Source organism: Loa loa (genome assembly GCF_000183805.2).
Source record: "Loa loa unplaced genomic scaffold supercont3.241, whole genome shotgun sequence".
NCBI lineage: Eukaryota > Metazoa > Nematoda > Chromadorea > Rhabditida > Onchocercidae > Loa > Loa loa.
The window spans coordinates 1,896-18,251 of record NW_018108421.1 but is presented as its reverse complement, the minus strand read 5'-3'; the positions used below and the strand labels follow the sequence as shown (position 1 = coordinate 18,251).

At 33.4% G+C, this 16,356-nt stretch overlaps 4 protein-coding genes across 5 annotated transcripts; all 4 read left to right on the top strand.

Annotated features, from left to right (window-relative positions):
• Positions 1-5,111: 5,111 nt before the first annotated feature.
• Positions 5,112-6,862, top strand: LOAG_18260 (hypothetical protein; the record flags this gene model as incomplete). Its single annotated transcript, XM_020450924.1, has 7 exons — positions 5,112-5,204; positions 5,298-5,514; positions 5,753-5,836; positions 5,931-6,140; positions 6,224-6,377; positions 6,485-6,645; positions 6,675-6,862. 7 exons carry the CDS (start codon positions 5,112-5,114, stop codon positions 6,860-6,862), a joined length of 1,107 nt encoding a protein of 368 aa, XP_020305343.1.
• A 465-nt stretch (positions 6,863-7,327) lies between these two features.
• Positions 7,328-9,071, top strand: LOAG_06856 (hypothetical protein; the record flags this gene model as incomplete). Its single annotated transcript, XM_003142392.1, has 6 exons — positions 7,328-7,424; positions 7,461-7,640; positions 7,836-8,080; positions 8,153-8,285; positions 8,523-8,779; positions 8,907-9,071. 6 exons carry the CDS (start codon positions 7,328-7,330, stop codon positions 9,069-9,071), a joined length of 1,077 nt encoding a protein of 358 aa, XP_003142440.1.
• A 2,618-nt stretch (positions 9,072-11,689) lies between these two features.
• LOAG_06855 (hypothetical protein) lies at positions 11,690-12,331 on the top strand (the record flags this gene model as incomplete). Its single annotated transcript, XM_003142391.1, has 3 exons — positions 11,690-11,750; positions 11,807-12,045; positions 12,212-12,331. 3 exons carry the CDS (start codon positions 11,690-11,692, stop codon positions 12,329-12,331), a joined length of 420 nt encoding a protein of 139 aa, XP_003142439.1.
• A 3,075-nt stretch (positions 12,332-15,406) lies between these two features.
• On the top strand, positions 15,407-16,252 carry LOAG_06854. 2 transcript variants are annotated; one of them, XM_020447265.1, is made up of 4 exons: positions 15,407-15,461; positions 15,618-15,726; positions 15,820-15,969; positions 16,083-16,252. In XM_020447265.1, the coding sequence occupies exons 2-3, from the start codon at positions 15,646-15,648 to the stop codon at positions 15,964-15,966; spliced, it is 228 nt and encodes a 75-aa protein (XP_020305342.1). In that variant the 5' UTR covers positions 15,407-15,461; positions 15,618-15,645; the 3' UTR covers positions 15,967-15,969; positions 16,083-16,252. The 2 variants fall into 2 exon arrangements, with proteins under 2 accessions (XP_020305342.1, XP_020302487.1); XM_020447264.1 differs by having other exon boundaries at positions 15,820-16,252.
• The last annotated feature ends 104 nt before the right edge of the window (positions 16,253-16,356 follow it).

The following is a 16,356-nucleotide window of genomic DNA, read 5'->3' as shown; positions in this document are numbered from 1 at the left end:
AATTGAATAGTTGTCAAATAAGCAATCAAATTTTTGAAATATTTTGAATTAACAATTTTTAATACTTCATTTACTGTTATTGATGTTATTCATAACATCATCACTATTGATATATTATTATACTACTTTCATATTATAATACTTTTTTATTTTTATATTATAATACTACTGCAACATTAATTTTTTATAGATTATGGCTTTATTATTTAAGTTTCAAATACTTTTTAATAAATATCGATATTCAATAGTATAGGTATTCAAGTTTAACTATTTTGCTGCTTATTGATGATTCCGAAAGTGCTGGTTGTAGTATATGGAGACATAATTGTAAATGAAATCAAATAATGGATATAACAAAACCTGATTCTCAAGTAATGGATATATCGAAATTTAATTCTCATGTAATGGATATATCAAAATTTGATTCTCAAGTAATGGATATATCGAAATTTGATTGTCAAGTAATGGATATGTCGAAATCTGGTTGTCAAGCAATGGATATATCGAAATCTGATTGTGACGAAAATCAAGTCTAAGTATGTCGAAATCTAATTATGACGAAAATATGGATTAGAATGAATTATCGAACAAAGAATTAAGCGAGTTTGGTGAGGACAACCACTTTAAGATTGTGGGAACGGTCAGTGTTACTTGGCATGAAGTGTGAAGAAGTTGACACAATTACATTGTGAATGGAATTGTCAACATCATTTCTATGATGGATAGGTGGGGCGGAAACTGAGCTTGGGTATAGATGGTCTATGAAGAAAAATGGTCGATAAGGACAAAGTTAAGTGGGTATAATTATTGGATGAGTAATCATTTACTATGCAAATATTCATATTCTATTTGATACCTTTGGATAGATATTACTTTAATACTTAATATACTTTGGATAACATTTAACACATACAAACAGTTAAGGTTTATTCAGATCATATTGTTATGTTGTACAGATCAAGATATAATCATAACGGTATCGGATTTAATTTTATCGATCATTTTTTGCCGAGCATAATGATGAGACTTGTGGAACACATCCAGATCATGTTGTAAAGTATGACTAGGTCAAAGTGCAGAACATGTTCAGTCATTTGTAAATGAGTTCTAAGCCAAATTGTAAAGATAGTATAAAGTAACTTTACTCAAGTATAAAGCAGATGCGCAACAGCTAAACAAACCGTTATCATTTCGCATAACTAATTTCGTGATGAAATTTTGAAATTTTCAAAAAATTAAAAAGAATTTTAAGAGAAGAGAAAGTATGCTTTTTTAGGATGGTAACAACTCTTCTAATTTCCATTTTTACGCCTTAAATTTAACTTGATATTAATTGATAGTCGATTCAAATAACAAATTTACATGCACATGTGACAGCTTACAGTTAAATTCCCATATAATTATATTGTATCTTAACATTTAAATTTACAATCAAACGGTTTCAAGTGAAGCAAACAATGAGATGTGATAAAATGGTTATGAAATCAGAAGTTTAGATTTCGATGATTACCATTTCCTATTTTATATTTTAATTCCATTTCTCATTTTGTATTCCGCTAACAATTCACATTTTACGTTCCATTACCATTTCCTACCATTTTTTTGTTATTTCTTCCATTACCACTTCCTATTTTGTATCTCCCTACTATTTCCCATTCTTTATTTCATTACCATTTACTATTTTTATGTGTAGTAACAAAAATATATAATATTATAATATGGTAAGGATTAATTAAGATTTTAACTGTCACATGGTTTAAAATTTATTTCCTAGAAATTTTGCAAACAGTTGGTGACAATCATTAAATGCCAGTCAGTCGTATATGTACCTAATTATAATACAACCACAATCCATTAAAACAGAGGTTGTAACAGCTGGATAACAGCGTCTACTACTATTATAATTCATATCACATACATCCACCAAATGATTTTAGTCCTTCTTTTGTCACAAATATACCTCGACGAATGTCATTTTAACATTTTTACAGCTGTTATTATATTAATTCTTAAATTTTAAGGCAATATTTTAACATAAGGAAAATGAATTGGAGACTTGTATTCTTTTGAACCAATATTAATTTGAAGGCAAAATTATGCTCATTAATTTTAATAAATTTGAATTGACAACTTAAAACAAACAACAAAAATATCTTTTGGAGATTTGAATATTGCATTATTAATTACAATATGTTACCAACTAATGCAAAACAAAAAAGACCTTTGTTATTCAATTTTGAAAAAAAAAAAACTTTGTTATTTTTTTTTTCAAAAATGAGTAAATTTATTACTATTTATTTGTTCCAAATAGATATTTGTGTTTTTTTGTTAACTGACATAGCGCATATCCAAAATGTTTCTAAAGCTTTCTGGATATTTGGATGAGGAAATTAAAATACACATCACTATTAGATGCTGTTTAAAGTCAAAGGTCATACTTCATCCGCGTCATAGAGCTTTTGTGTTTGAACTGTCTGTCAAAGAATACGATACAACAACAAGTGAAGTGAGGAAATGTACGAATGATGGTCAAAGAGGAGATAGGGAGAAGGTGAAAAAATAATTTGAACTTTGTTAAATGTGCAATCATTGAGCTGACCACTACATCGATCTCTTAGCCGATATTCACTCTTGTAGACTCTTCCTCATCTTTTTTGTCGCTTAACTTTCAAAGTAAAAGTTAAACTTTTCAAGTTACTTGCGTTTGCTGGAAATGGAATTGTGGTAACAATTGCAGGGCCTAATTTGGTTGTCTATATTACAGTATTCTATTAATTAAGATGCAAGAGAAAAAACGCTTTGTTGGAACTTCATGTTCTCGAGATCCCTACTTGTTGCTTTCATTGATTGAGTGACCGATGGCTACGTTTTTCCACTCATCTGCTTCTACTTCATATTCTAAGATTTATTTAATTCAGTGATAATAAAGGATTATTGAGCAAGTTTCCCCGTCTACAAAGAATTTTCTCAAAACGCCCTACTGGACATCAGGAATATGTCATAGTCGAACCCTTTTTTCGTCATTTGCAAAAAAGATGGCCATCGCTGTCAAGGATATCAACGATGGATGAAGATTCAACTCGCCATTCACCACTATCCACTACTGTATTTTAGGCTATCTCCGGAGATTTCCCGCTTTTCTGAGCTTTCGACATTTCTCTCTTTTTTGCTTTCATAGACATTTTCATTGCAATCAATTTCATTTCCGAACTTTCGCACTCAATTTGTCCTCTGAAATTATACTTTTCTTAACTTTTATAAAATTCCCTAATGAAATAATTTGTGTATTAACATGAGTGAAACAGACAGTAAGTGAGAAAGTGCAGAAGTGACAGTCAAAGGAAGGCAGACAGACATATAGGGAATGGAGCCGCAAAAAAACGAAAAGTGCTGCTTTCCCCGTCATAAATAATGTGCTATGTTGCTGAACTGACCACTATATCAGCTGACCGACGCGCGATCTGCCGTCCATTCCCGTGGACACTTCCAATCCTCTTCTTCTCCTTCTCTGATTACTGCGTTTTTCTTTGCGAAATGCATTGTGTCATGTGCGTTCATTCATAGCAAAGCGGATGAAATGAAAGAAAATCTGATGTGAAGGTAGAGAAGAAGAGGGTCGTTTTATAAGACTGAGGACTTTATAAAGTCCATCTTCACGGAGTTTTGCAACTTTAAGTTCCGGCATATAATCCGGAAAAATTTTCTGACGAAGTTTCCATATATTCGATTTAATATTGGAGGCGTCTTTATCACTTCTGATCTTAAAAGCCCATCTAAGCAATAGATCAGTTAGTTGAAGCTAAAAGTTAAGAGAGATTCTCTTTTCCCTAATTAGCAAGGCTATCTCTTTTGAACTTGTGAAGGTCATCATGAAATTAGTAAAAAGTAAGTGTCTCCACGCGGAAGTCCTAGTTCTTGACCAATCTTTGAAAACTCTCCGAAAATTATATATTCATTTTGGGATTCGTTAGATTTCATGCAAGTGTTTCCATTCCCCAAAAAAGGGTTGTTTTTGGTAAGATGAAATAAGAGAAGGGACTGAGAATGTCAGAGAAATGGAGAGAAGGAAGGTCCCTCTTACAACCTCTGTCCACTCTCTTCTGCTTCCCTCTTGATTACAAAAAAAAGCGACTATCGCTGTCAGGGATGTCAACCAGCAGTCGTTGACCATCCTTCCCTACTATATCTGCAGCAGCAAGCTGACCCCCAGCAGTGGTCTCCTTCCTGACCCCAATCTTTGGCTTTCTCCCTTTTCTTCCTTATGGCAGTAAAATGTGTTTCGTTTTCTTTACTTTTCATTTTTCATTTAAGTTCTGAAATTTTGCATCTCTCAAAACTTACAAAACTTTTTGTTCAAATCCTTTACCAACTGAATGGCCTTAAAATTTGGCTTTATTTGAAATAAAAATTTAAATTTTGTCTGGTGAAAAAATATATTTGTCTGTCAAATTGGATGAAATCCTGAAATTACAACAAAGTGTTCAAATTCTTCAACAACTTCTCTACTTAATTCCGATTATTCTGTTCAATTCTGATAAGTAATCATCAAAAGTTCTTAGAATGTTTGCAATTTAAACCGTGTAAAAAAATAGGATTTTAAATTGATTTTCATAAATTTTAAGTAAATTAGCCTCCATTACTTTTGTCGGAATGATATTTCTTATAAAAACTAAGTTGTGATTCAAAATAACCCCAGCAAATTGGGTTAAAATTGAATTAAAATGGGGTCAAATTGGATTAAATTCATTAAGTAATAAATTGTTTGAATTTCAAAGTTTAATTCAATCACTAAAAATTGTTTGATTCCATCTTATTCACTTAATTTTAGTCGTTTTTTATTCTCTTTTAATTAATAAATATTAACCTTCTAAATCTTTTAAGGATTAAAATTAGCAATGAACTTCTGATGATGAAACCAATGGTGAGATTCTAGAAAGCATTTTTTCGGGAAAAGAATAAGATAAATCAATTACTATTATTATTGCTATAACCGTCGCTTTCTGTGACTATCCTTCTATCCGTATAGAATTTTCACGCGGGAGTTAAAACATATGAAATTAATTTGAATTGTTAAATTAGCAAAAAATCTCATAATTTTATTTGGGCTTAAAATGTCATCACCGAAACGCAAAGTTGAAGTGCATGAACAACTCCCAACCACAACCTCGCAGTGTGCGGTTGAAGCTGAAAGTATTCATATCGAGGTAAGTATCAATAAGTATTCAAGTCCGTCCTAAACATATATGACAAGGATTGAAGTGAGACAATAGGGTAATGTGCATGAATTGAATTTGCAGAATCCAGTAATTGCGGATGTGAAAGAAGCAGCTGATGAAGGGAATTTGTGGATGCAAGCTGAATCGTCTACTGCAGCTGCAGAACTGCAAACTGCTGAGCAAATGAGAAAGGAAAAGATGAAAGGTGGATGTGCAATAGAAGCTGCTGCAAAGGCGTTGATGAAACGAACTGAAAATGAAATGGAAATTTCCGGCAGAGGCAATGATACTCGTAAGGGTACCGTTTTTTGGGAATCTCAGTCATAGGAATGTATTTAAATAGGAAGGCGGCAACTGGTTACGGTAACGAGAACGGTTCACTGATTAGATATACTCAGTGGAGTAAAAAAATCCGGTGGAACGAATGGAAACATAAATGAAATCTTGTAATAACTCAAATGTCCGAAAGCACGTGAAATCGCAAGTATCGCTTGAATTTTAACGGTTCAATACTCAAAAAACTGACACATTTTCAGTGAATGAAGAATTCGGTACGGTGGCAGTTGGAAACGGATTGAGTCGAAATAAACGGAAGACGAATTTTATTAGACGTATTATCCGTAAGCAATCGATGCTTTATTAGAAATATTTTTCAGATAAATGGAAATATTTTTTAAAAAAATAGGCATTCTTTACAAGACAGAGTACTTTTAGAAAACGACATCGAGCAAAGTGGGAGTAAAACGGAAAATACTGTACAGTTATCCTTTGATGAGACCGAAGAAAAGCCTGTTGATTTAAGCAATAGAAATGGACAAGATAATCTATTGGACAAGCAACCTGATAAAGTGATATCAGGTCAACAGCATTGCAAGGAAAGGTCTAGAAAACGTAACGGTGAGGAGGTCAATAATTCCGGAAATGGTGAGGACTTGATAATCTATTGTGGTACTTTCTGTTTTTTATCCTCTTCAATTTAATTCAAAGATATGAAATCATTGTTTCAGCTTCATCAAGTGCTAAGCGAAAGCGTACTGAATCGAAATTAACAAACTTCAATCAACGATACGGCAATAGAACATTCTCGACATTTACACCAGCAGAGCAAAAAGAACTTTGGCACAATTCTTCATGTATTTATGATGGAGCTACATTTTCAAGGTCTTTGTTTACTTTTATAATAAACATATTCTAATGGCAGTGTCAGAAAAAAAAAAACATTACAATATTAGTTTCATCACCAGTATGATTCTTTCCCTTCTTTTCAGTTTTGAGCAATTCGAAGAATGTTTTGAAGCATACAAGAGGACGGGGAATTACCCGTATAGAGTAGCTAGTTCCGAGATTCTCCGGGATGGCGAAGGGCGAATGATCGATCGCTTTAAATATAAATATATCGTGTTTCACTGTGCCCATTATGGGACTCCACGTAAAAGAGGTAATAATATACATATTTAGGAGTTCATTTTGAGACTTTTTTTTACATTATGGTTCCTCATTTTGGCCATTGTAAAGCATTGGGAGCAGTATCCTTCCAAACCATGGAAATTATGTTCACCAGCTGCTCTCTTAATATCAGAAAGATTGGTGGTATTGGAATGGGTAATTTCAAGGGATCCAACCAGCCAGTCTTTTTAAAGCAATGAAATGATCAATAAATGACAATCACATCCATAACACATACTCTAAGATGCATTGTTTATTGGGGGAAAAAAAAAGAAAAAACCTCCAATAACTTATCAAGTCTCGAAAATAAGCCAAAGTTATTAATGCTTTATGTTATCAACTCTCGAAAGTAAGCCAAAGTTATTAATGCTTTATGTTATCAAGTCTCGAAAATAAGCCAAGGTTATTAATGCTTTATGTCGAGCCAAAGCCAAGTTGCCATCCACTGTTACAGCATTTGCACAAAATTGTAGCAGTTACTAATCATAAAATTGAAAATCCCCCAGGCGGCACACAAACAATTACTTTTAACAATGAAATCATATTTTATTCTATTACCTATATAAATACAACTGTACCGATATGACGAGTGCAAAGGTCACCGAAGAAATTGACCGGAAGAACTTGCAGCTTGCTATTACTCATAAATTTCAGCTAAAGAATTAATGCCTCTCTATCACTCAATTTGCTGTGGAACTGTAAGTATAGCAGAAGCTTCACGCGACACTTGTCACAACTTCGATCAAGTATTAGACTTGTCTTGTAGGAGCAAAGCAAACATTTCATAATTCGGTTCAGGTGGCGGTCAACGTCCAAATCAAAGTTATCTTCCATTGGGTTGCAAAGCCAGATTTCGTTTGAATGCTGACACAACAAATGGATGTCTTCGAATTTCATCATTCCACAAAGAGCACAATCATGACAATACTGAAGAAGACTACTTACGTGTCATAAACAAAAGGCGACGAAACATAACTGGTGAGTTCATGGATTTCCCGACTCAATCTGTCATTGAAATTATTCTATAATCAATTATAGAAATTACAGGAGGCCCTGTACTGAAGATTCTGAAAGAAGAAAAAACGGGAGAAACAGGCAAGTTCTATCGATTCTTTTCAGCATATTTTGTTAGATACCAACAAATGATACGGTAATATCACTGCGCTATTTCAGGCGAAACAACACTGGGATACAAATACACTGGAGAAACAGCACCGGATGTAAATGAACATGCAAATACTCGCAAAGTTGCGGAAAACAATTTTGCCCCTTTCATTTTATCTTCAGAAAATCATCCTACTCTTGCTAATTCATCCCAAGAAAACTCCACTTCGGTTGTTTCATCCCCAGGAAATTCCGCTCTCCATATTTCATCGCAAGAAAACTCAGCATTTGTGCCAGTTACTCGTTCCGCAGAAGTAAGCACACAGCTTTATACTTGAAAAAAGTCTACGAAGGATGAAAAAACATTAGAAAGGTGACATTTTCAGATGACAGAACAGGATGACGGAAGACAACAAATGTCACAGCAGAATTTACCTTCGATAGGTTCTGTTTTGAAGCAAATATTCGCAGCTCAATTATTGGATCGATTTCAGCGCATAGAATATTTGATTATGAACGGTTCGTTTTCCACCCCGTAGGTGTATATTTCCCGTGATGTTCGTTTGATGCCATTTGAGCTGTTTTTGGTTTCTGAATTGACTGAGGACATTAATTTTTGTTGATGGGCAATCGTAAAAATATCTACGACTGGGTTGTGTTTTTGTTCCATCTATCATTTAAGGAATCTCATATCTAAACTTTCATTATATACGGAACTTTTTTTTTTCTGGCCATTTTAATTAGAGTTCAGTTTAGCTTATATCATTAACTGTGGACGATGCCTGCCACAGGAAGTGTACCTACCGTTCATCTTCGGAGTATATGGCGCTGATTATCGTCTATCGGAATGGTCGGATGTGCAACTAAGAGATGTTATGATCGTACTTCTACAACCGCCAGAGATCCTGCTTCAAGGCAAATTACCAACCGATATTTCAATAAATGAAGTAAAACGGGTCCGACCACCACGTATTCAGCGCGCGATCGCGGCTATTAGAGAGGAAAAACTGAAGGTAAGAGTAATAATCGATACTAAATCCAATCTCTGATACTGCCCGTATTCTTGGACAGATTTGAGTAATGTTACCGTATTTCTCTCTTCCTTCATCGTTCCATTCATCAGCATGCAATCTTTTGCAGAGATGCGACAAGATTTTTGCGCCACTTGTGCAGCAAATTTTTAATGCCATCTCTCGACATGACTTCTTGGTGGCTGTTCGAGAATTCAAAAAGTTTGCTGATGATGTAAGAAATATGAGTGTCAACAATACCAAATCATGTGATACGAAAACACTGCAGTGCTGAACTATGATGCATATTGATTGGATCATTAATATCAACTTTGTATTGGTTGTATTTTTGCATTTGTATTTTAATTTACTTTTTTGTACTTTTTCTACACCTTCTTTTACTTTCTTTTACTTTGTATTGCTTGCACTTCTGCAGGAATCGGGTATGGGTCATAAGCCTTCACAGAAACTAGAGGTCATGTTTTCTGCTACCAGTCACGTTTACACAAAGATTCTGAATGGATCTTTCTCATTTGAAAATCTTTTGTGTGTCATGTTTCATGCAATTATGATTTTATTTCTAATTCGTTGTTCAACACACTTAATAATGATCAAAATCATGTGATTACCATAATTTAATTGCACCTTGTTTTTCCTTCCATTCGATCATTATCTGTCGATTTTTTTGCTTTATTCCTTTAAATAATTTTGGGCGCTACAATGGAAATAAATAGTGCTACTATTTTTTATTACTGTTGATTATACATTCACAAATACTGAGATTCGATCAATTCATTGTTATTCGCAGCGTCAAATAGTGTGATGACTGAAATCAATGGACTATCTGTCTGCTCTGTAATCATAAACCAAATGAATTTGGTTGAAGTATAATCGCTGATCACTGCCCACAACATATGTCTAGCAGTAACCTAACTCTCGGCTACTACGTATATAATATTTTTAAATAGCCGCGTGAAATACACTATTTTGTCACGATACGGTCAGTAACTGTACAGGAAGCTTGAAAGAGAGTAATGTACAAGAATTGGCTGGAACGACCTAATTTATCTGAACGACAGGGTTAACAACAAGGGTGCATTCTAAATTCTTCTTTAGAAACTCGCTTCTATTTATGAATTTCGGCATTTTGATATCGAATTTAAAATTCATATTCTTACTGAAACAAAAACCTAAATGAAGTTACTTGCATTATGCGTTTGATGACATGTGAGAATTGCTCATCACTGCTTACCAATTCATCATGTAATATACATATATATTTTACATCCCTTTTTGTTGTTAACTAGTAGTCTTAATGCAAGAACAATGTTACATCCCAAATAAATCTATGTCGCTAAGAAACGAGTTCAACAAAACTAGCTTTCCCGACGGTTTCTTACCACATTAGCAAAGGTAAGTAACTTATCGAAGCCTACGCATTTAATTTGATAAATAAATTCAATTTATCGTTTGTGGTTCAATAAGCTGATGAATGTTGGATATGAAATTTGAAATTTTGAAATTTCATAGACTACACGCTTCCTCCCCTAGTACATTCCTTCTCTCTCTCTACCAGAGAGACTTTACCCTCTCCTAACTTTTCACTCTTGAAGCCAAGTATGAGGAATCTTGTCTCTAATAATTTCCACTTAACATTCCTACTACTATTTCATCCACTGCATTCCGTATTCTCGTATTTTCACTTTCTTCATCTTTTTCCTTTATTTTCTTCAAAACAAGTTCTCGAGTCAAAAAAAAGGCCTACCATTCAATTGAGCGATTGAGTCATCAAAATGCGGGAAGAAGAAAGCATTGAAAGAAAGTAATATCCAAGAGTTGCGTTGGAAGTTGGACTGACTCAATTTGGCCGAAAGTAGGTATTTTCTGGAGTTTTCCATGGAAAATATTTTCTGGAATTTTTTTGCAAGGTCATGTAGAAATACTAGAAGAACAAGAAGAACATTGCCTGCCTGTTATATTTACAAATCCACGATATTTACAAATCCAAGATTTTGCATATGTTAGTTTGGTGGCGTAATTTAGAAATTTCGGTACTATTAGAGATCTCAATTTTAGACCTTTTAACGAAGGGTGAAAGAAAGGAAAAGAGTGTGCTCTTCCTGATATTCAATAAATCAATCAATTTTATTTAGCGAATTAAAAAAACGCATTTTGATTTTTATCCGACTAAATTACCGAAGTTATTAAACATGGAATATCCGTCCCTTGGACATAGTAATATCACCAGGCTAGAAATATCATAATATCGATTTTTCCGGCACTTATTAGGTAAGTGGAAATGAAACAGAAACAATGCCGTTGTTGTTCCTTCGTCAGATTCTTCTATTAACTCCATTGCTGTGGCGAAAAGCAAGTGGCAAATTTTTGATTCTAAAATTCCCACTGTTCTTCCAGTGAACAATCTTGTACCAAACTCTTATTTTACTTAATAATATTGAAAGATGGAAGTGAAAATCGGAAATAAAAATATGAAAATGTTTGCTAATTAATTGTTGTAAATGCTAATTGTCATTTTTTCCCTCTTCAACTTTTTTGAGGAATGCTTCGAAGAATATAAGATTCTTGAATGTTGCTAGGATTTTCTGGAATTCCGGAGTATCTGGAATATTCTGGAATCCTTCCATATCGCACTTTGAGACGGGCAAAGCCAAGATCGCTTCAAGTACAAATATATTTTGTTCTATTGTCCTCACTATGGACATATGAAAAGGTTACGTTTCATTATTTTTTTATTTGCCATAAAAAATTTTGTTTTCAACTAAAAGTTTTCGACAGTTCGCAAATTCCGTCAAGCTCAATCAAACTCGCTTTAACAGAGGTGCTAATGATAATGGAAGATAGCAATTTTTTCAATCGAATTATTTCCAGATCCATTAACGGAATTAGAGAAAGATGAGAAGTCTTATAGCGGTGGAGAATTACACTGCTGTTAATGATGTCGCAATGAACAATGGTCAACGATGACAGTATTCCAATCTATCTCCCATTTTTTTTAGTCAATGATTTCAGAGAAAACAGATATCCTTGTAATTTCGGTTACTTTTTCGAGTGGCCCTAATTGGCTGGCGCAATACGAGGACGGTATCAAAGCGAAATTGCTCCTGAATTTAATGACGAAACAGAATTGTTTTTGGCAACTTCTGAAACATTCAAATCATTCTCACGAGTCATCGACGACTATAGAACGGAAGACGAACCATGATCTATCAAACTATCACTTTATACATTGCGATCAGTTGAAATTGAACGTAAATATTTGCGTCTGTCATTTAAAAATGTCAATTCTTTCCATTTGTTATAAGTTTTCTTGGGTACAAAATTATCTGCTTACTTGTATGAAGTAACTTGTATGAAGTAAGCAGATAATTTTATACCCAAGAAAACTTATAACCGCACAAGAAACAGTATGCTCAGGCATATTGGAGTTTCCTGACTTGCATAAATTTCATGGAAGACAAAATCCTAAGGAAACCATTCCTTTGTGTAGGAATAACCCAAGCTCAATTGCATGGTATTTTTAACTCATCGGTGTAATGTAATGGACTAATCAAAAATTGTGAATAGTGGAGATGGATGTTGACATTGCATTTCAAATGATCAGTTTTTCTGGATATCAAAGTTCTGTCAATCGTCAATGAATTAGCAGTGGGGGAAAGTTGGAGTTTCAAATTTGGTCAATTTGGTGTAAGAAGTATAGCTTTAAATTAAAGTATTTCTGATTCTGGTCATGTTCGAAATTGTGGACTTATCCACATTCTGGCTTTTTCACCGATATCACTTTTTTATCGCTAGTTTATGACTGTTTGCGACATTGCTTGTTTACGTTCTACTGATACGCAATTATTGTGGTGTAAAGATTTTTCACAAATACAACCCAGGTTGATCAAGAAAAGATGTAACACTTAATTACAAAAAATTTGAAACTAATTATCTAAACAACGCCTTCAATATGATAAAAATTCTCATTCGGCATAAATATGTGTGAGAAATGGAATAAATTTACGTTTTCTTGGCAGTCATCATTCATTTAAACATCCTGAAACATTCATATATTAGAGTGTTTGGAGACTTTAAAAATGCTGAAATCGTTTCAAAAATAAGTTTAGGCTGAAAAATGCATTAAGTTTAAATTACATGTCTTATATTCAAATGACCAAATTTAACATATTCCTCAACTCCTCCAATTTCTAAATTTATCTTGCTGAGGTCGGTGTTCGAAAAAGAAACTTCAAAAATTGAATATCAACAAGCAATCCAACAGAAAGTGGCATAATTCGTTAATCCAATAATTACTTTTTTATGTTTCAAGTAGTTTGACCATAAATTGACAATATGAGTGACACGATGTGGAGCAGCCAATAAGCAGTCAGGATTTTTAATTAAATCAGCTATTACTTATGTGGTGACGGAGTCAGTGCAACAAAGAAGCATCTTTAGACCAGTTGTGAACCAATTTACATAAAAGAAAAACTGTGAGAATAAAGCCGGTGCGCTTTTGTCCACAATAATCTTTCCATCCTACACATCCATTTTTTAACAAATTATAATTGGATAGAACAAGGAGATATGCAATGTGTGATTCTTTTAATTAAGAAATTGTCATTTAAAAGAAAAAGCTAACCTTTCTTACTTTGTATGTCTTTCTGAAGAACCACAGATGATTCGTTTTCCAAGAAAAGCCAAATTTTCCACTGAAGTTAAAGTTTATCGTTTTTTTTTTTTTTTTGGATCACACTGTGTCTACAATTGTAATGCCTAAATCAGGCACTGTTCTGTTCATCACTTTGTTGTATTGTTAGCCTAGCTAATGGCTATTTCAGCCAAGCCAGTTTCTCTTATTTCAACCCTACCTTCCAATTCCTCGACGAATCAATCCCTCACTAAATTGTAAGGAGGATGACCGTTGGCCATTTGATTGAATGTTCAATCATCCATGGGTTGTTTGGACAAAAAATCCGAGGTATTTCCTGACCGAGGACATTACCCACAAAAAAATGTTTAATATATCCTCGTGATCCTTACTTATTCCTTTCATTAATTGAAATTTATATTGTGATCGATATTTACACCTTTTTTATTTTTTTTATTGTGACCGATATTTACACCTTTTTACCGTCCACTGCTCACTAATTTCACTTCTTAGGTAAACTTCAGTAAGATAATTCAGTGATAATAGAGGACTATTTGGCAGATTTTCTCGGCGATAAAGAATTTCCCTAAGCTAGCTATTCCACTACTTAGACAACAAGGATGTCACAGTGTGTCGCAGTTCCTCTCAACCTCTTCTCCAGTTTGTCTATAAAAAAAGGCAATTATTGCTGTGAAGGATGCCAACTATAGAGGGAAGATCCATGCCGTGCGTCACTGACCGCTGTCAATGTACAGCTACTATGAGAACTTTTCTTTCCTTCGAATGCTTACCGTAATTCGCCCACTTTTTTGCATTTGATTTCAAAAACTTTGTTTTCCTCAAATCTTACAAAGCCTTTTTTTCAAATGAATTGCTAACTCAACAGCATGCAAAATCAAACTTTGTTGAAAAAATATATTCCAGTATCGAATTTGATGAAATTATAAAACTCAAATTCAAATTCTTAAAGTTAATGTAATCTTATCTTTGGAATTGCTTAAAATTCGTTTAATTAATTGATCGTTTTTCATTTCTCTTTTATTGATATAAATATTAAGCTTCCGAAGAAGTCTTTTAAGAATTAAAATTAGCAATCACTTCTGATGATAAAGTAGACGATGAGATTTTAAAACGCATTTTCTCGAGAAAGGAATAAAACAAATTGATTCATACAATCCCCATATCGTCATTATTAGAATGAAATTTCGAGAGCGTAGCGATATGACTTGCAGGCAATATTAGGTTAATCGGAACAGTAAATTGAAATTAAAAAGATATCTATTTTCTTGAAAATGATTGACGAGAGGAAGTTGAAGATAGATAGATTGAATAGATTGAAATGTCATAATCATCGATGACTATTATCCACTGCCATATCTTTGATAGTATCACAGTTCTTCACGGTTACAAGACTTCTCATCTTTCTCCAATGCTGTCAATGCATCTGAAAATAATTTGGCTGATGGAATCGCTAATTTTAACTTTTGTTATCATCAGAAATTGTAAAAATGAGCTGAAAAGTGAAAAGTCATCGACATGATGAAGGACAAGGTAAAGTACAAGATTTTTAAAACGGTAGAAATGCTCGAATGGAAGCTTTTCGTACCACATTAATTGGAATTAAATGACCAGAGGTTCAAACAGCTTTTGGTTTGTGCGATTCGCAATATTCCTCACATTTTTTTCTCTTTCATTCAAATTTCCTATCTTTAACTTGATATTTGATGAATGCGCTTTTAATTCCCAATGAAAGCCTCATGAAAAGGATTGCAGATAAATTGAAATACAAAAAGACAATATTATAAAATGCAAAAAATATGCGAAATAATCAGAGCATTACTGTAAATCTGCAAATTTTGCAAAATTCATCACTGAAAAAAAACTGTTTTTTTGAGTCATGGCATACAGATGTATGGAGCAAAGATTATTCGGATTAAAAACGAATTCATTGCATATTTACAGAAATTTGTTGTATATTTGTTTTGCTTTCTACAAATTTATTCAGTTTTCATTTCTGCTTTTGCAAAGCAAAAGGCAAGTGTGATGCTGAAATCAGTGATATGATTTTTTGAAAATTTCCAATCATCAATCCTTTTCCTTAAATTCAGGAGAGGGACAATTTCAATTTCTATTAGTCTTGAATTTTTTTTTTCAAATGTATTCGAATTCACAATGTCTTTGTTCATTAAGGTACTAATTCTCGAAATATCCCGTAACGATGAAAAGTGCGCTATTTATGTTACCATTACTCATTGGTATTTATAACATATTATTAGCAACGTCTAAAAGACCACCTCGGGTAATTTTTATAAATTCACATTGTCACGATAATTGCCATGAAAGACAGTAAAAGAGGGATGGATTTGTTCAATTTCAATAAATTAGTTTTAAGATCATTCACGACTACGATTCGGATGGTGAAAGCTATGATTGCGTTTATACTGGTGATCGGAATCCCGTACTACAAGAATACGAGAAGGCTCTTCCCATTGAAAGCTCATCATGGGATCGTACTACACCTCCCGTCATTGTTGCTTAATCGGTAGATCAGTGGTTTAATGCTACCATAGAAATAAGCGTACTTTCGATATATTATTTCAAATACACTATTAACGCTATTTTTTTTACACTATCTAATAATTCTTTCTGTTGCAGTTAATATTGGTTAGATATATTGTGGTTCACATTCCTAGAAGTGCTATGCCTAGCAATCATGGCTAATTTATCAGCTCTATTGGCTTACGAATGAAAACATTAAACTTTTTATGCGCACTCTGATATTCCTTATTGAATAAAATTGAAATTTAATTTTGTCAACATGTTTTACTGCAAATCGATCGTTTTTTAATTTTCATTATGCAATTATTTGGAGAGTTAAGAGAACAATTCAAAGAGATCCAATGCAAATATAAATAACTTCTTATGATCC

Excerpts from the sequence above, each read along its gene's own strand:
- LOAG_06854 (XM_020447265.1), top strand. The coding sequence starts at position 15,646 with ATGAAAAGTGCGCTATTTATGTTACCATTACTCATTGGTATTTATAAC. Across the intron at positions 15,727-15,819 it reads CGTCTAAAAGACCACCTCGG|ATCATTCACGACTACGATTC; the intron begins GTAATTTTTATA and ends ATTAGTTTTAAG.